The sequence below is a fragment of the Plectropomus leopardus genome, chromosome 19 (genome assembly GCF_008729295.1).
Source record: "Plectropomus leopardus isolate mb chromosome 19, YSFRI_Pleo_2.0, whole genome shotgun sequence".
Taxonomy (NCBI): domain Eukaryota; kingdom Metazoa; phylum Chordata; class Actinopteri; order Perciformes; family Serranidae; genus Plectropomus; species Plectropomus leopardus.
Genome location: NC_056481.1, coordinates 187,501 through 208,358, shown reverse-complemented (window position 1 = coordinate 208,358; position 20,858 = coordinate 187,501). Strand labels below are relative to the sequence as shown.

The 20,858-nt window shown below is 44.1% G+C and overlaps 1 protein-coding gene across 1 annotated transcript in view; it reads left to right on the top strand.

Moving 5' to 3' along the window:
- LOC121959176 (brain-specific angiogenesis inhibitor 1-associated protein 2-like) overlaps positions 1 to 20,858 on the top strand; it is a 65,334-nt gene that overhangs the window by 32,092 nt on the left and 12,384 nt on the right. The window contains 5 exon segments of the mRNA XM_042508387.1: positions 9,547 to 9,558; positions 10,079 to 10,140; positions 11,151 to 11,222; positions 12,561 to 12,698; positions 20,122 to 20,274. Of these exon segments, the coding sequence (XP_042364321.1) occupies positions 9,547 to 9,558; positions 10,079 to 10,140; positions 11,151 to 11,222; positions 12,561 to 12,698; positions 20,122 to 20,274 (437 nt within the window).

The window sequence follows — 20,858 nt, the reverse complement described above, 5'->3', positions numbered from 1 at the left end:
CTGGACGTTTCTAGAATTTTAGGACATTTCTAGGATTTCAGGACACTTCTCAGATTTTAGGACTTGTCTGTGATTTTAGGACATTTCTAAGATTTTTCGGACAATAGTGTCTTAGCTGTGTCCTCTGCCGGGGGGTGTGGGTGATCTATTTTGATGCTGTTTTGGAGCAGGACAAAAACAATTCACAGTGTCAATCACTTTATTTATTGCCAATTAAAAGATGGTTGGGAGGCCACCCAGCACCCTATCAGGGGCCAGATTTGGCCCACGGGCCGTCAGTTGAGCATCACAGCCACAGCACATAAAAAGCACAAATTTGAGGTTGTTTATCAAAAAGTTTTGGATAAAAACATGAAACCGTTCAGGATCTGCACCTGAAGAATAACTCTTATTACCACCAACATCTCTCACTGACCTGACACACAGTGATGTCACTATGACACCTGACACACAGTGATGTCACTATGACACCTGACACACAGTGATGTCACTATGATACCTGACACACAGTGATGTCACTATGACACCTGACACACAGTGATGTCACTATGACACCTGACACACAGTGATGTCACTATGACACCTGACACACAGTGATGTCACTATGACACCTGACACCTGACAGTGATGTCACTATGACACCTGACACACAGTGATGTCACTATGACACCTGACACACAGTGATGTCACTATGATACCTGACACACTGATGTCACTATGACACCTGACACACTGATGTCACTGATGATGTCACTATGACACCTGACACACAGTGATGTCACTATGACACCTGACACAGTGATGTCACTATGAGATGTCACTATGACACCTGACACACAGTGATGTCACTATGACACCTGACACACAGTGATGTCACTATGAGACGTCACTATGACACCTGACACACAGTGATGTCACTATGAGACGTCACTATGACACCTGACACACAGTGATGTCACTATGAGACGTGACACACAGTGATGTCACTATGAGACGTCACTATGACACCTGACACACAGTGATGTCACTATGAGACGTCACTATGACACCTGCAGCTGGATGAGTTTTCCTCGTCGATACTTCAGTGCAGTTGTCCCCTGCAGCACATGGTGAGCATATCTGAGCAGGAATGTGAGCCGTTTGTTGTTGAGTGAAACGTACGAACAGGTGCGTCGACCTGCTGCAGGTGTGACAGGAGCTGTGAGCGGCCACGTGCTGAAGAGCTGGCTGTTGTTTAGATTTCACTGATTCACGTGTCTCTCTTTCTTCTGTATGTTCTGCGTGTTGCTTCATGAGTGAGAGGACTCGTGGCTCCGTCTCTCCTCAGCTGCTCTCTGCTGCCTTCCTTCTTATCAGGGGTGGATTTAGTGATTTGGGGGCCCGGTGCCCCAGTTTAACTGCGCTGCTTTGGTTTCACCCATTCTGTAAGTGGGAGTGATGGAGGGCTGCTGGCAGCTGTAGGAGAGCTCACGCTGTTTTCTTTGAATATTTCTGAGAATTTAAAGTCGCATATATTAAAACTTGCATTATTATGCTATATTATCATTATATCAGCAGAATACATCAACAATAATATAATTTCTCAAGATATTTTCTGGGAAAACATGTCATCAAACTAATTTTGTTGTTGCGACAGGCCCACGCAGAGCGCCGAGGCCGGTTAAAGTCCGATTGAGGTGTTTACATGACGGAGGAAATCAACTTCCTGTCAAACGATCTTTTTATTCCGACTTTGAAGATGTGATTTAGATTTCAGTGGGACTGAAGTGTTAATATGGATTTTTAAAGTCCAGTTTTAGTTGCACTGACACAATAATTGGCCTGTTTCTAACATCATGTGAACATGCTGAGTACTTCAGCGTGTCACGGAGGAAACAGCATCAGAGGAAGAGTGAATCTCAGCTGCCGTCACTCTGAGGACCAAAATGCGGCGACAGGAAGATTCAAACAAACGCTTGTTTGTGTCGTTGCTGTCTGAGCTCAGCCGACAGCAGGAAGAGGAAATGATGTGGCGTTAATTCACACGTTGCCTCTGTGCTGCATGACTCCCTGCGTGGAGACACGAGATGCTCCGCGGCCCCACTCGTCCTCCGAGTGTCTGCGGACGCCCCCGCTCCTGTGTGGGAGCTCAGGCAGCCCCGGGAGGACGCTCCGCTCTAAAAATAGACCCAAACCAAACGCCTCGAGGAGAGGAGAGTACCACGCTCAAACTGCAGCCCAAACTTGGCTCGTCAGCGGGTGATGTCAGCACGTCTTTTCTTCCGTTGACTAAATATGGACACGGCAGCGAGGGGAAGAAAAGGAAGGAAGCTCCTGCAGTTCCGGTTTTCCTCTCTGCCCATATAAGGGCGCCGCCATTCACACGCTAATGTGAGCAGAGGTGGATCTCTCTCACAGAGCTGCAGAGAAACAGCCGGAGCTGCCTCCGCTTTATATCATCCGTCTCCCTCTGAGCTGCGTCTCATTCAGTCTGTGCACAAACCTGCAGCGTCCTCACACCTTCCAGCTGTTGCTCCTCAGACGAGCGTCACATTCACACGCTGCAGCATCTTTATGAACACTTCCTGAAACCTTTAACCGACCACGAGAGCCTCACTGAGCGCCGCGGCACGTCTTACATTAGGAATACAACTGCAGAGAGGATCTTTACATCATTTTTAGAAAAACCTAAAGCACCATATTTAGGACAAAACATCCTGCAGCTCCTCGATGACAGTCAGTCCCTGATCATTTTTATGGAGACGTGCAGGACGCTCTCTGTCCCTCCTGAGGAGCAGCAGTTCTGGCTTTTGCAGATTTTCACGAGTTTTTTTAATTCTTCGTAAAAAACCTTTGAGAAATGAAACGAGAAAAATAGAAAGGAAGAAAAAATACTTGCGAACCAAAATGAATTGTGCCTAAAAGCAGCGCTATAAAAAAACAAACACTTTTATAAAAAAAAATCAGTGTAAAATAACAGCAAAGAGCTGGCTTTTACAGTATTCATACTATGTCAAATAAGATGCAAAGGCTGTATTTTACAGCATGGAAAATCTTAATAAAAATATTGGTGGGGGGGGGGGGGGGGGGGTGAAGAGATAAGAATAAATTGGTTACTAAATATGAAAATAAATAAATACAGAAATGATTAGTCAAATACATAATTTTTATATTTCTGTGCATATTTACTTTTAAAAAAATTAAATCGTAAAATTTTTTAACCCATTAACACAAAATGTTAAATCTCCCCTCCCCAACCCTGGTCTGGGAGGGGAGATTTAAAATTGGTAATAATGATTATTTTTTCAGTTTTCCATAAAATTGCCAAATATATTATGTATATATATAATATATATACAAGAAAATGTTTTTTGAAAAAGGGCCACTTTCAGTTTGACTGTGCTGAAACGCTGTGATGACAGTCGCTTTGTGCAGCGTTTCCTGCTGCAAATGAAGTTAAGTTCAGTAAAAAAAAAACTGCTTTTCATGCAGCAGTCCTGACAGGAAACGCATTGATATTTCGGTAAAAAACAACCACTTTTTTGGCAACTATCCGTTTTGGAAACAGCGATGTTTGAGTAAAAACACGACTGCTTTTGTGCCACAACTTTTTTTTCAACTTGTGTGCTGAAATATTTCAGTAAAAAAAATAACTGCTTTTCGTGCAAGTACCTGAACCTGCTCCTGTCTGCCTGAGTGTCCCGTCCGTCCACGCTGTCCAACAGGCCCGTCCACGGGAAGCTGCTGGTGTCTCAGTGCGTGACGGCAGGTCAGGGTGTGTGTGTGTGTGTGTGTGTGTGTGTGTGTGTGTGTGTGTGTGAGGTCAAGGTGTGTGTGTGTGTGTGTGTGTTTGATGAAGTGTAGCAGTCTCTTAATGTGGCTTTAATAACGTGAGAGACCGTTAAATGTCCTTGAGGCGTCGCAGTGTCCTTCATGTTGGGACGCAGCCAAACGGAGACTTAATGATGTTGATAATAAACTGCCGAGTGACACACACACACACACACACACACACACACACACACTCAGAAACATTCAGAGGACCTAAGACGATCGCAGGTCGTTTCGTTGAACTGCTTCTGTTTTTATTTGTTCAGTCGTCTTTTTGCAAATATTCTGACTTTGTAATGGACAAAATTTAAAAGCTTTTCCATGACTTTTCAAGGACCAAAACAACCTATTTTTTTCTTTGCCCCACTCAGCCAGCATTTGTGACATAATGTCAGCATCACCAATGACGTGTTTAAGAAACGTGAAAATCCAGAAATATTTTCTGTTTCTGCCCTTTCTGGCTGTGATAAGCCAGATTCCAAACATATTTTCTTAAAATTATAATAATAGTTTCAGTTTTCTATAAGAAATACCTAATATATTTCTATAAATGTTTTAAAAAGTTGCTGACATGTTGTAAGAGGCAGAGGGATGCCGTCTGCTGTAAAGCCCTCTGAGGCTTATTTTACAGAAAATCACAAAACATTTTTAAGAAAAAGAATCGCTGAAAAAAAATAAATAAAAAGATTTTTAAAAAGAAAAGAAAATTGCTTAAGTATTTAAAAGGAATAAAAATTGCCATTTTTAATTTAAAAAAAAAAAATGTATTTATCTTTTTATCTAAGAGAACATGCCTTCCAGGTTTTTGATCTTGTCTCACTGCGGGACCCAATCAGAAACCAGAACAGATGAGTTTGGGACATGTTGACCAGCTGAGGTCCACGTGTGTCTGCCAGGACACGAAAAGCTCTTAGATTTCAGCTCTCTTTTGTTTCATGTCCTCCGTCCCTCTGTCCCTCCGTCCTGTCGCTGTCTCCCAGCGTGTGTCTCAGATAATCAGCGTCCAATCTTTAGCCTGTAATGATGATGAATGTCCACTCTGTCTCATCGATCCTCTGCAGCCTGCGTTCTCTTTAAAGCTTCATTTTTCTTTTAGTGGAGGTGAAGACATCAAACAGAGGGCAGCAATGACACGCGTGTCGTCAGACGAGCAGGATTTATGCTGTTATTGTGACTCATAACAACATGGAGACAGTGTGTTTGACGTGTGTGTGTGTGTGTGTGTGTGTGTGTGTGTGTGTGTGTGTGTGTGTGTGTCAGCTCGCTGCAGGATTCTGCTCTGGACTGCAGATGTTGTAAATGATGATAAATTGGTTTTAGCGTGCAGACTCGTCGCTCAGGAGCTGCTTCACATGTAAATACTAATGAGGTGGTGTGTTTTCTGCTGGAGTGGGGACGTGTGTGTGTGTGTGTGTGTGTGTGTGTGTGTGTGTGTGTGTCTTGGTGTGTGTGTTTGTAGAGGAATTAAGGAGCTGGAGGAGCTCAACAATGAGGGCGTCAATCATGCAGCTTTGAGGGGGACAAATCTCCCAGCAGCACCTTGTGCTGGCTGTGCTGCGGCTCTCTGAGGATTAGAGCTGCTGGTGTTTGTGTTAATCGAGTCCCTGCAGAGGAAACTGCTGCCTGCGTAGCAACGCTCACTGAGCCCGACTCTCTCGACCTCGAGTCACGCCGGACGGAGAGTATCTAAACCCGTCTGTGAGCGCTGCTCTGAGGTCAGCCCGCTCTCACTCTCAGCTCATCACATACTGCCGCTGTGTCAGCGATTTCAGCGCCAACGTTAAAAATCACCTCCTGCGGCAGTATGATACGCCACCAACAACCCCCAGAATTTAGCTGCCTTCACGTACTCCTCGGAAATATCGGATTTACGGGTTTATTAATTCACATGTTAAATATTAACTTTTAAACACATGTAAAGTGTAAAACGGTATCAGTGTTAACTGCTGTCCATGTAGAGTCACCTCGATTAAATCTAAAAATACATAAGTACATAAAAAATGACTTCATACTTCTAGTATGAAGGATGTGATGAATATTGTAAGTCTGGTCATGAGGCCAGCATTCAGTGTAATTTTAAGTGGTTTTGAAGAAGTCTTAAAGAGTCCTGAAACACACATTTGATGGCTGAGACCTCCTGAGGTCTTTAAAGTAGATTTTTTTGTCAGATTGAACTTTCTTCCACTTTGGTTTCACAGACACGTTTTAATTCTCTGCTTTAATTCTGAGCCCTAATTTGGGAGCTGTTTTTAGGTTTTTGCCTGATTTTCCTCCACGTGTGCTGGAAAGCTCTGAGTCTGAGCATTAGACAACAATAACGGCCTCTTTTTAATGAATTAGGTCGCTCAGTTTGATAGTTTTCCAAAAGTGACGACCGTGCAGGACTTAATCAAAATCTGTCTTTATTTACAGAAATAATAACAATAATCGCTGTCGGCTGATGTTTCAGCGTTCAGCTCGTATTCGAAGGAGTCCTCAGTCCGTCTGTGGGACTCTGCGGTCCGTCTTTAATGGACGGGGACGTGTGGACGCGTGGACGCTGCTGTGCTCGGCGCTGTGAGCCTCGGCTGTTGCGATCTGCTGTGATTATCGGTAAGCAGCTTAGCTCCGCACGGTACAAGTCCGCCGTTTCACCACTGCAGGTGGAGAGCTTTTTGGATTATTTGGGTGCAAAGAAACAAGAACATCCAGGAATTTGGGGATCTTCCAGATAAACTCATTAGTTTAGAAGAAAGTGCCTCAGACGGAGACCTGCCGGCTGTTTACTGCAGCTTTTAACCTCCTGAGACCCGCAGCTTGTGTTTGCTTTGCAGTTTGAGTTTCTCCCAGCTGTTTGGGATCAGAGAGACCCGAGAAGTTAAAAAACAAAGCGTTGTCTTTGAACAGTAAGGAGTTTAGAAAAGATTGTGTCCTCATATAGGTTTATTTTTTAATAGTAACAGCTGAGTAATTAAGAATAAACCTGTTTATTTCAATGCCTGAACAACGTTTCTAAAAGACGTGCGATTGGTTCATTTTGCTACTCTGAATGAATTTTTCCTGCTCCGTACTCCGAGCTCAGACCGTGCGTGGGCACAGCGGTTTGATAGGCACGCTGGGCAAGTGGGGCAAAGAAAAAAAAATATTTTGGATCCTTGAAAAGTCATGGAAAAGTTTTAAGATTTTGTCCCCTGTGTGGTAACCCTGTACCTTTAATTTAATATAGAGGCTGCAAAGCATTTTAGTGAGAGGCTTCAGTTTGAACAAATGTTCGCAAATACACACAGACATAGAAATTAATGATAAATATACAAATGCAACATGAAAATAATTAGTGGATTTAAATAATTAGTTCAGACAGCACTGGATAAAAAGGTTCCTTAGTAAAGATCAGCAGACAGTTTTGCTAAAAAATGAAACAGGAATAAAATAATAAGACGACTGAACAAATAAAAAGCAGTTCAGTGAAACGACCTGCTGACCCCAGCATCTGTGTGTGTGTGTGTGTGTGTGTGTGTGTGTGTGTGTGTGTGTGTGTGTGTGTGTTGGGTGTCCTCCAGGAATCAAAGGAGAAATTGAAAGTACACGGCGGAGCATTTATCTGCCTCGCTGCTCCTGATGCTCCGTCGTCCTGTGACACTCGAACACCTCGTCGAGCTGTCGCTGTATTTTCAGGAGCAGATGCAGATGGTGGGGGGGAGATATGGTGTTTTGGTGTTTTGGAGATCGTTGTGTTAAACTCTGGACAAAAACACTTCGTGGTTCTCTGTGCCGTGAGTGTGCGGGTCAAAAATGATATTTATACAGAGATATTTAAAATTAGGCGTGACGTCTGTGTTTGTGAGGAAAGTTAAAGGATGATGTGACGGAGAGGTGAAGGACAAAGCTGAGTGACTGTTTGCAGTGAAATTTACCAAAATATCAGAAGTGAAAGAGCACTGATGGTGAAGAAGAGGAACGCGAAAGTCTATGTAAAATAACTCATTGATGAAACTTTAATCTGCAGAGTGAAAGGTTCAGTTTCAGGTTCACTGCTGCAGCCGTTCTGCTGCTCCCTCTGTGCCCAGAGTACGCTCTCTGCTCCGACAATGTGGAGCAATCAATGTCTGACAGTTTATATATTCCAGCTGCTCCTAATGAATGCTGTGGCTGCGAGTGCATGTCTTGATCTTGCTGGTTGTCCAAAAATAAAAAGAACGTGCTGCGATTCTGCATCCAGGTACATCCATCGCCATGGTTACTGGGATGTTCTTGCCAGAGGAAAGTCGTGAAACATCACTCAGTGGAAACACAGTCATCTCACAATTGTATTTTATCGAAATTTAGAAAGTATCGCTTAAGTTTTGCACAAATCTGTAATGGAAACGTGCCTACTGTGACCCACACAGCCGGCAGCACAAACGGAGACAGAGACGCCCAAATCATTTCCATCAAGCACAAAACAGCTGATCAGGAGTGACGACATCGATAAAGTTAAACGGATGAGCAGGCCGTTGTGCTGGGCTCTGTGCGCTCGCCGCCATGAGCAACAGTTTCTTTGCTCTTTTCTGTCTCGCAGGTGTTTCTTTTTTTTCTGAGTTGTGAGTATGGCGTTCTGCTCAAACATCAAAACATGACAAAGAGAAAGAAACGTAAGAAAAGAGGGAAGAACGGACGCGGAGACAAAAGGAGGAAGAATCTGTGTTTAATGTTAAAGGTTCAGCTATCAGATGAATCAAAAGTAACAGCTGTCCATCCGCAGCGTGAACACACTCGAGATTAACACCTGAAAGTTCAGTCGAGTCCTTCAGTAAAGGCACACTCGTGTCCTCCGAAATCCCTCCCACCTCAGCGGAGTCCACTACGTCCACACGTCCACTCAGACTGTCCACACGTCCATGTCCATGTCAGCAGTGGACATGTTGTTCTTTAGGTTTATTTTGAATAAACTGGCTGCGGCATGTTTCACATTCATTAATTGCAGATGTCGTTGTTGACATATTCAGCTGCTTTGAGTCCTGATGTTTGTGGGAACGTGATAAAGATTTTCAGCACGTATTCTAATGTTTTATAAGATGTTTCTATGTTTATCAACCCTTATAACCCAAATCTAAAGTTTAATTTGTGTTTTATATAGTATAATAAGCATTAAGTGACTAAGATTTACTATAATTAAGGTTATTGAGCACTTGAGCTGCTGCTGATGCTGAATTTTTGATGCAGATTTCAATATTTGACTGATGTAAAGTAAACAAACATTTTTCAAAATTTGTTGTTAAAAAAAGTCCTGATGGAGTTATGTGCTGTTTGTTTCATACTGTAATAACAAATCAGAAATTTAAATTACTTTCAAATATAAATATTTTGCAATTTCTTGTTAGTTATTGTTTGTAAATGTACTTTACTTTGTCTAAAGTCAAAGTTTTGCTCGGACTCGTCACGTCTCTGTCACGGCTTTTTAACAACAACATTTGAGTATCTTTGTCAAAAATGTTTGTTTCGATGTAAAAACAAAAGTAATTCAGATCAGATGCTGCTGATTTAATGATGATATGAAGCTGAAGCGTGCAGTGTGATGATGTCACGATGATGTCACGGCGCGGCGGGCGGGGCGTGAACAGGTGGAGGCTCTGACTGTCTGTGTGTGTGTTTCTGTGGTGTGTCTCATTGTTCTCAGGGTAGTTTGATCTGTCGCTGTCTCTCCAGGTCTCTCTCCCTCTGTTCTTTGCTCAAACTAGATCTTTTTGTTCCTTTTTTTACAACGCATTGCATATTCAGAGGAGGCAGCATGTAGGTATCTTAAAACGACACGCACCTCCCTGCTGGCTGCATGAATCATCCTTTACTTTCTTCTCCTCTTTTGTCCTTTTTTCTTCTTAGCTTTCACTTCTCTCTCTGCTTCTTGGTGTTTTCCCTGTTATGTTACGACACCGCTGTGTTCATGCAGAGATAAAACTTTAAAAAAATAAATTGTGTGTTTATCAGCAGTAAGATGGAAAGTTTCAGTATTTAAGATTTTTAAGTAGTTTGCTTGATTTGATTTCTCCTTTTTTTCTGTCTGTGCTGCATTTGATTTGAATTTGTCACCTTTTTTAATGAGTCTCGTCTGCTTCGTGGGTATCATGACAGATGTTTCATCCTCCTCCTCCTCCCCGGATTCCCTCCACCTGTCTCTCATCTGTTCCGTGTGGCTGCATGCTCTGTCTTTTTGCACGATGTATGTGGCTCTGGCAGACGCTGGAGAGATTTAATATCACTCTTCTCTTTCTCCCTCTTTGTGTTTATTCCTCTCTGTGTCCCGTGTGTGCAGGGGAGGTGCTCTTTCAGATGGCCGAGGTGCACCGGCAGATCCAGATCCAGCTTGAAGAGATGGTGAGCAGCATGTGCTGGTTTCTAAAATCAGATCCTCTGAAGCCGCCAGGCTGCAGCCTAACAGATTGTGGGGCCGTTTGCTTTGTAATCTGCACCCTGCACGACAGATTTTAATATTTAACGCTCACAATGACACACACACACACGGAGCAGGCTGACAGGGCACAGGCCCAGGGGCCCAACTGTCAGGGGCCCAGCTGGCCCCCACCTGCAAAATGTCACTCAAATGAACACAAACACATGAAGAGTCACGAAAAGAACACAAAAAGATGCAAAACAACCACACAGAGACATCAGATGACTAAAAAAGATGCAAATAACCAGAAGGAGACAAAAAAAAACACAAACAGACATTAAACGACTAAAAAAGACAGAATTACTTAAAAGAGACATAATGCAACCAACAAGGATACAAAATTGCCCCGAGGAGACATTAAACAACTAAAAAGAGACATAAAACGACTGAAAAGAGACCTAAAATGATACAAAATGACTACAAAACCACCAAAAAAGACATTTCCTGTAACACCCGTTTAATTTTTTCAAATTGGTTTAAGGTAACAGTGTGAGACTTTTAGGAGTATCAGAGTATTTGTAAATGAGGATAGCAGTACTTTTATTTGAGTAAAGGATCTGAATTCTTGCTCCACCACTGCAGGTGAAGTACTACATGAATCAAAAATAGATTTATGGTACAAATCATGCAGTGACGTTTAGTTTCCTTGGCAATATTTCACCGCTGGTTGAACTCTTCTGGCTCAGCCCACACACACACACACACACACACACACACACACACACACACACACACACACACACACACACACACACACACACAGCAGACGTCCTCCCATCATCCTCTGGGTGTGACATTTCCGACAGCAAAACAAATGCATCCAGCGCGGCGTCACGTTCCTGCGTGGAGACGGTCCTCTGTGGTTTCTCTGAGCGGCTTCAGCTTCTTGTAATTAGTGTTCTGAGGTTTTTTTGTGTGTTTTTGTGTGTTTCAGCTCAAGTCATTTCACAACGAGCTGCTCACAGAGCTGGAGAAGAAGGTGGAGCTGGACGCTCGCTACCTGAACGTGAGACGCCTGTTTGATGTTTCCTGTTTGTGAGCATCTGTGATCAAAATTAAGCTCTAAAAAAATATTCTACATTTATATACTTTTTTATACATTATTATTTTTTGTGCACTGTCAAATACTCACACTCATACTGCTCTGCACATCAGGCTATACATATTACATATACACAATTTTTTTACCTTTATTGAGTTTATTTTTTTAACCAAAGTCAGTCCTAATCATAAATATAAAATATTCATTAATTTAACCCTATTAGTGCCAAATATGGTCAAAATGACCTCATCAGGTGGAAAATAGTCAAAATGACAAATTCAGAGTCAAAAGCCCAGAATGACACCCAGAAATAATACAAGTCCTGTTTTTCTGCTCTGATGGCTGTGGGATCAAAAATGTCAGTTTGAATGGGTTTCAATGGAGCATTTTTGGACCTGAACAGTCTGAATGTAACTATTTAGTTTCCACAGTGTATTTTAGACTTATTGTAGGAGCTGAGCTGCAAATTCACTGATTACACTCAAATACACAATCTGGACTACATTTAGGACACATGCATCAACACACACACAGTTATCACAGCATGAAGGATGCAGAGTGTGTAAAATGTGTCCGTAACTCCAGCAGATTTTCTCATAAACTTGATCTGCAGCTGGAAATGATTAAATTTTATCTCAGTGAAAAACTTAATTCCACCTTAAATAATGAATGGAGCAGCCAGTATTCAAAGCATCAATCATAATCATAAGTACGTTATGTAACGGCGCTCCTGACCCTCCGGGTGCTTGAATTCAACACCACTTTCACGGCCGTCAGTCGGCGCGGCGTCCCCGGGGGAGCGCAGTCAGAACCAGCATGTTCTGCGCTTCATCTCCAGCGGCTCGCAGCCAAACCACTGCAGCGTCTTACATAAATGACTTCCCACTCTGTGAATTATGACTCATTCTGTGGAAATCAGGAGTTATGCATGAAAATATAAGTGCATTCATGATGATGAGTCGTTTGGATTCGGTCCCAGAATCAATCTGAGGCGAGGGATGCACCGGCGGTTTTGGAAACCTTCACAAAAAAATAAATGCTGCATTGAAATGTTAATCAGCTGTAGAGCCGCTCGGTGATCTTCTGTTGTTTTTGACAAACACGGTTCACACTCACACACAAGGTTCTAAAAATGTTCCTCCTGAAGGGCCGAGGGTTTACCCAAACAGCAGCTGAGCGGTGTGTGTGTGTGTGTGTGTGTGTGTGTGTGTGTGTGTGTGTGTGTGTGTGTGTGTGTGTGTGTGTGTGTGTGTGTGTGTGTGTGTGTGTGTGTGGTGTGTGTGTGTGTGCTGCCCTCCTCAGGCTGCTCTCAAAAAGTACCAGATGGAGCATAAGAGCAAAGGCGAGAGTCTGGAGAAGTGCCAGGCCGAGCTGAAAAAACTGCGCCGAAAGAGCCAGGGCAGCAAGCACCCATCCAAGTACGGAGACAAGGAGATGCAGGTCAGTCTGTGTGTGTGTGTGTGTGTGTGTGTGTGTGTGTGAGGCTGAAGTGTTTTGAATGGTGCAGACTTTATTCCTCACTGATCTAAATAAAACACCAGGAACTAAAGTCTCTGAAGCGTCTGTCTCCTGGACGAACACGACGCACGACAACATGACGCTGCAGCAGAGAAACTAGCATTTTAGGACACTTTTCAGATTTTAGGACGTTTCTTGGATTTTAGAATGTTTCCAGGATTTTAGGGTTTTTCAAGTATTTCAGGACAGTTTTTGGATTTTAGGATGTTTCTCCAATTTTAGGACATTTCTAGAATTTTTAGATGTTTCTTGAATTCTAGCATGTTTCTCAGATTTTAGGAACTTTCAAGGATTTTCGGATGTTTCTTGGATTTTAGGACATTAGGGTCAGTCAGTCATTTTCTGTAACCGCTTGTCCTCGTAAGGGTCGCGGGGGGCTGGAGCCAATCCCAGCTGTCATCGGGCGGAAGGCGGGGTCACCCTGGACAGTTCGCCAGACCATCGCAGGGCCGACACATATAGACGAACAACCACACACACTCACAGTCACACCTAAGGGCAATTTAGAGTCATCAATTAACCTGAGCTGCAGGTCTTTGGACTGTGGGAGGAAGCCGGAGACCCCGGAGAGAACATGCAAACTCCACACAGAAGGGCCGAACCCCGTTCCAACCGGGATTCTTGCTGTGAGGCAACAGTGCTAACCACAAAGCCACCGTGCCGCCCAGGACATTAGGGTCTTAGCAAAAAAACAACATGCCTTCTGAAGCGGTGCATGTTTTCTGTAGAGAACGACGGTGTGGTGCTTTTGTCATTTGATGACGTCAGACTCTGTTTCTTAGCTACCGCTGGCATCACTGCAGAGAGCTGAGGAGATTCGAGACACTCAGAACCTCACATCCGCTTTCCAGTTCTTCACATTGAAGTTTGGAAAGTCTCAGCTTTTTAGTGACGTTATTGGCAATGCAAAACAATTTACACATGTAAGAAATTATTTCATTTGGATCCAAATGTGTAACACAAAGATATATATTGAAAAATGCTATAAAGAAATACTAAAAATCTATTTCATAGAAGAAAAGAGGATGAAAAACAGTGTTTGTAACTCTGCCAGAGTCCCTCCACAGCCTCCCGTGTATTTAAACTGTCTCATTATTCCTGCGTGTTACATAACGTTGGTTTAGGAGCTGAGCGGCAGGTGAACGGGTCGAATGAGCCGAGTTTCTCTCATGTTCAGGTAGCTGTTTGAGCGGAGGCGTGAGGAGACGCAGCGAGTCTCTCGCTCTCTCTGTGCCTCGCCGCCTACAGGCGCTACAGGCGCTCTGGTGACACACGGTGGGCGTGCCCTCTTACACAACGTGCACACAGGAGACGCCGCCGTGTGATGCTCTGTCTGTCCAATCAGCTGCTGCTCTCTGAGAGACGAGGAGTGAAGTCTCACTCGTAAAGTGACCATAACTGGATCTCATCCGCTCGGAAACGACCAAAACAAAAGTCAGACTGGAGCGGCTGAACAGTCGGCCTGCTCAGATGTCACACACACTTCAGCGTGTTTCTGTGGAGCGACGCTGACGCGACAGAAACCTCAAACTCAAACTGCTGTTTAGTTTTGCCTCGTCAGCACTTAAAGTGTTAAATCATTCAACTCGCAATGAAACAGAGAAGAAGAAACTTCAGACACCGACAGCACAACTGCACAGAGTCAGCAGAGACACACACACACACACACACACACACACCTGCAGAGACACACACACACACACACACACACACACCTGCAGAGACACACACACACACACACACACACACCTGCAGACTCTCACACACACACACACACACACACACACACACACACACCTGCAGAGAGACACACACTCACACACACACACCTGCAGAGACACACACACACACACACACACACACACCTGCAGAGACACACACACACACACACACACACCTGCAGAGACTCTCACACACACACACACACACACACACACACACACACACCTGCAGAGACACACACTCACACACACACACACCTGCAGAGACTCTCTCACACACACACACACACACACCTGCAGAGACTCTCTCACACACACACACACACACACACACACACACACACACCTGCAGAGACACACACACACACACACACACACACACACACACACCTGCAGAGACACACACTCACACACACACACACACACACACCTGCAGAGACTCTCACACACACACACACACACACACACACACACCTGCAGAGACACACACACACACACACACACACACACACACCTGCAGAGACTCACACACACACACACACACACACACACACACACACCTGCAGAGACACACACACACACACACACACACCTGCAGAGACACACACTCACCTGCAGAGACACACACTCACACACACACACACACACCTGCAGAGACTCACACACACACACACACACACACACACCTGCAGAGATGTGTCTCTGCAGGTGGATTTCAGAGACACACACTCACCTGCAGAGACACACACTCACACACACACACACACACACACACACACTCACCTGCAGAAACACACTAAAACTGCCAACCTCAGATTTAATATGCATTTTTATTAACATTGTAGAAAAATAGTAAATGTAAGTAAATGATTAATTATGGGATTTTTGCCCGATGATGCCAAAATTAAAAAAGTAAAAAAGTAATACTGTTCTCTGTTACTCTGAATCTGAACCTGGATCCACACTGTGAAGCCGGCGATCCATCGAGCCCAAAAACAGACACGTTTGAAAGACGACAGCCGACGGCTCGCAGCGAGAGTTTGGTTTCAGCCGCCGGTGGCGGAGCAGCGAGAACTCGGGGTCATAGGTTAAGGGCTAATTGTGCAGCACTTCCAGAGGCGGAGGCGGTGGCCCGGCGCGGCTCTGCGGGAGCGGCAGGGGACGTAATTGCTGTGTAACTGTTAGCGCAGCTCCGACGGACAACTGCTGGAGCGTGAAAGAGGCGGCCGGCAGCTCGATGCAAAAATCGATTCATGGAGGAACGAAATGTGAAGAACATCAGCAGGAAGACTCGGCTCAGAGGCTGCAGCTCGTCTCACCAGGTGTGACAGAGCAGACTCAGACCTGTTGGTTCATCTGCTCACAGGACGAGAATATCCAAAATTCAGTACATCGTGCGTCTGTGTGTGCGTGCGTGCACGTGTGTGCGTGCGTGTGCGTTCACCTCCAGCAGAAAGGTTGTTTTATAATTGTTCCTGTTTGTGTGTTTTGCTAGTTAGCACATCTCAGTCTGTTCACACATTTCAGTGAAATCCTGCAGAAGTTCAGCCGCAGGTCGAGGAGCAGGGGATCTGTGTTTGGTGCAGATCCAGATTTTATTTTTGAAAAAAGATTTCACAGTTAATAAGAAATATGTGAAATATTCCTGCAGCCGAGCTGCTCACTGTAACAAACAAAATCTGCATTTTAATTTAGAGGACTTTTGCAGCTTTGAGTGTGTGTGTGTGTGTGTGTGTGTGTGTGTGTGTGTGTGTGTGTGTGTGTGTGTGTGTGTGTGTGCGTGTGTTGCAGCATGTGTGTATGTGTGTGTTTTAGTGTTTGTAGCAGCATGTGTGCGTGTGCCGAGGGAGTCAGATCCTCGCTGTGTGTCAGATTGACCCTCATGGGAACCAGGTCTTGGCAGGAACAGGAGACACCAGCAGCCAAACGTAAAAGGACAAAACTGCCTTTTTGAACGGACAGTATGGCGTGTGTATATTTGTGTGGGTGCTAATGATGGATATTACGTTTGTGTGAAGCCTGAAGGTTTGTCTGTGTGGACGCGCGTCGGTTCACTTGTTTCTATGTAACGAGGCCGCGTGCTTCAGTGAAGCACCGTGCGTCCCTCTGCTGCACAGCTTTTAGATGAAGCGATATTTTGGATCTTTTGGAGTGTGGTTGTACGAGGTCTGTATTTATAGTCTGTGTATCACCTTCAATAGATGGCAGTCAGCAAGGCCCGTAAATGTAAGCTATATTTTTAAAGCACAAGGTAGATATATAGCCATTTTTAAACATAGTTTAATATGTTGGTTCTGAAAGCAAGCTGGTGAGGGTCATGTGCTCTCTGATGTGCTGGAGAACCAGTTTCTCAAAGCACTTCATCAGGATGGGGGTCAGAGCCACAGGACGGTGGTCATTAAGACCAGACACAGCAGACTTTTTAGGTACAGGAACTGTGATGGTCTTGAGGCAGGAGGGAACAGTCTCTTGTCACAGTGAGATGTTAAAAATGTCAACATCAAAAAGTAGCTGATCAGAACAAGTTTAAAGTGCACGGCCAGGTATATTATTTGGACGAGTGGCCTTATTTATTGCAGGAGTTGTACAATATTTTCACTGATTTACCTTCAAGTCACAGTTGTTTCTGACAGGGACGTCATGGCATTGCTCTGTTGTGAGCCAGACTTCATTGAGGGAGCTGCTGGTCTACTGCCTCCGTCAGTTTGATACGTTGTGTTACTGCATGATTTTGGTGTTTTAAGGGGTTAATTCAGATTCGCCAAAGTGACACAATGACACAAACTATCTTGCTGACGGGCAACAGCAGACCGGCAGCTCCTGTGTTCAGAGCTAAAATCCCTGTTTTTGTTAATGGAGTCTGGCTTTGAAGAAACCGATATAACGGCTGCATTTTCGAGTTGTAAATCACTGTCTGACGTGAAGGTAAAGCTGTGAAATTGCTCTCAATGTAGTGCACTCTTAAACTGTACACAAAAACTATTGATTTACAAAAGCTGGAGGCGTGCCGACTGACATCGACCAGATAACGCCCTGACTGTAGAGAGGTAGCTCATCTGCTCACTTGTTGCCTTTTTGGCTCAGCAGAAAGAAAAAACCCACCAGAGTAAAGTTATCTCTCCTGCCGCTGCTGATTGATGTTGATATTAAAACTCATGACCCGTTTCCAGCGGCGTCCCTCAGGGGACAGAGAGCTGAGAGCTGCTGCCTGATCAGTCTGATTAATCTGCTGATAGGTCTGTGACTGAAGCATGATGGGTAGAAAAGCAGTCGTTTGTGGCTTTGGATGATGATAAAGAAATGAGTCATCAGCCCTCCCGCCTCCACTGCAGCATGTCCTGCTTAGTCCCTCTGTTTGTCTCTAAGGAGACATCATGATGAGCACTGAAAAGGCGAGCGGGTATCCGACTGGTGAAATCTTAAAACATATCTTTGATTAAGGTGTTCACATCAGAGACCTGAACCTGAGCACACCTGACCCCAAAGTCCAGTTTGTTTGGTTATTTTGGCACAATAGTCAAACAAACCTGAAAAGACGGACTCATATCGAATCATTTGTGACCAAGACATCTCTGTCCCGCCATCCTCTTACATTTCACAGACTAAAACATCAGTACACTGTGGAGATGAATCAATATATCGAAAATAATCATTCGCTTTAGACTTCAGCAGCATGTAATATTTCTTAGTTAATATTTCCAGTTAGAAAGTCCACTTTTCCAACAATCACCAGCTCCGGTTTGGTCCAAATAAATCCTAAATTCACTGAGTTAGACGTAAAAGAACGTGTCATTATTCCCCTCAGTCTCTCTCTCTGCCTGCTGGCCGCCGGCTGTTTACAGTCCTGCATCGTCTCCCTCCACCACTAGATGTCGCCGTGTCTTTCAGCTCAGCTGCTTGATCCAGCAGTAGAGACCATAAACTGAGCTCTGGCGGTGCCTGCTGTGCACTACATAGTTTAATAGAAACTAGAAACTTTAATTTGAGAGCTGATGCTGTTTTGTTTTTGGCTCCTGAGCTGCAGACTGAAGGTGAAGAGGAGCAGCAGAGGAGACGTTATATCAGAGTTCAGAGGCTTCGAGTGGGAGGAAACTATTTCTGTCGACTTTCCTCTTGTTACTGTAGAAAGATGGTACAGTTTGTTTCAGCAGCTCTAATGTGGAAATTCGTTTCTCAGAGTCTGACATCAACACGTCGACACGCGTGCAGAGTAGTAACACCAGTCGCACACACACAGTCGGCAGCTGCCATCACAAGAGGAACGCCTCGACGGAGGTGAAGGTGTTAAATGTGTGAACGACACGTGGAAACACTTTTCACCTTCCTGAGTGTGTTTTTAATGAGATCAGCTCTCTGTGTCCTCAGATCAGAGCTGCAGTTTGACGAGACCAGAAATAAATCAGACGATAAATCTGAATGTCGGCACCAGAATCACAAAATCACCAAAGTCATCACAAGTTTTTCTCTCCAGAATCTCCTCTGACCGTCTTTATTACAGCCTGAAACTGAAAATATCATCACACAAATTAAAGTAGGCTTCTAAACTATTTTTATGATCGTGCACAAATCAGATACTCAATTCAAAATGATGCCGTTAAGGTTTGGAGTTCATCAGAAACAGATTTCATCGGCCACTGATTTCAGATCATCAGCGGCTGAAAACAAACATCTCGATTTTATGTGTTTGTGAAGAAATCTGTGGTCATAAAATCACAGATTGGCCCTTTTTCTGAACGTTTATGTAACGGTGCTGCAGAGGCAGAAACGCGTCTGAATGAATGCATGAATCAGTTTAACGAACGGCCTCATTAGTGCTTCTGCCTGATTACAGCGTTAGGTAACCGAGCGACCTCATTTCACTTCACATCTTCACGTCTCGCCTCCGTCCGTCCGTCCGTTTGTTTTTTTTTATCCTACATCTCCACCTCAGCTTTCAGCAGATCTGGTGTCAGCTCCGTCCGTCTGTCCCGTCTGACGGTGCGTAGGCCGCGGTCACCGCCACCTCGCTGACGCTCTGTTTCACATCATCCACAGAGAGATCCATCACACCCGAGTTACATAAAGACCAGGACACAGAGGCCTCACGTCTCTCAGTGTCTGTGTCTCTGTGTGTCTCTGTGTGTCTCTGTGTGTCTCTGTTTGTTTCTCTTTGTCTCTGTGTGTCTCTGTGAGTCTCTGCGTGTCTCTGGGTGTCTCTGTGTGTCTCTGTGTGTCTCTGCGTGTCTCTGGGTGTCTCTGCATGTTTTTGTTTGTCTCTGTGTGTCTCTTGATTTTGAGGTAATTCTGTTAAGTCTGACAAAAAAAAATAATTTTTCCAACATCACGAAAACAGACTGACAGAGGACGTGTGTGTGTGTGTGTGTGTGTGTGTGTGTGTGTGTGTGTGTGTGTGTGTGTGTGTGTGTGTGTGTGTGTGTGTGTGTGTGCTCTGATTCATAGTTTTCAGGTTTGATGAGACATGTTCAGCGTGTCTGAGTTTTATATGTCAGCACTGAGATGTGGCTCTTTAAAGTGAAAACATTTTCCTCTTAAACTTTCTAACTTTGTCCCACACTGAGGTCATCGTCTTTGTTCTAACGGCGTCCTGTCTCTCTCTGTCCGTCTCTGTCCGTCTCTGTCCTCAGTATGTTGAAGCCATCAGCAACAAGCAGAGCGAGCTGGACAACTACATCGCCGAGGGCTACAAGAACGCCCTGTCCGAGGAGAGGAGGAGGTACTGCTTCCTGGTGGACCGCCAGTGCGCCGTTGCCAAAAACAGCAGCGTCTACCACGGCAAGGTGAGGAAAAGAAACACGCCTTTACACTCGCTCAGCCGGTGGTGACGTCATGGCGAGATGGCGTCCGTATGACACACATAGCCGATCTAAAATCTCTGATCCGCACCTTAAAACATTCAAAAAATGATGAGCAACTTGGCAAGAAATGTCCTGCAAAAAACAGAAATTTTAAAATTAATAATATATTAATATTATTAGATATTATCACAAAATTCGAAAAATGTATAGAAAACTATATGTATAAAATTATGTTAAAGAAAAATGAAATCTTTTTTGAGCACGCTCATGGGCTCATTTTTTTGTTTTTGTTTTTTTCTGTTCTTTTTTTCTTTCTTATTGTTTGATCATTTTCTTGTAACAATTTTCTAATTTCTCGTAAATTTTCAGGCCATTTCTCGTTAAGTTGCTCGTTGCCCTCTTTACATGTTTTTGAAAGAAATGAAGTCAAGTTTCAAAATGTTAAAGTGACACGAGATCCTCTTTGAATCTTTTCATGCAAACATCAAACCTTTGTTCACCAGCATTCGTCTGTCTGTTTCAGTCAGGAACTTTTCTATTTTTTGCATCAGAGCAGCCGGAGATCA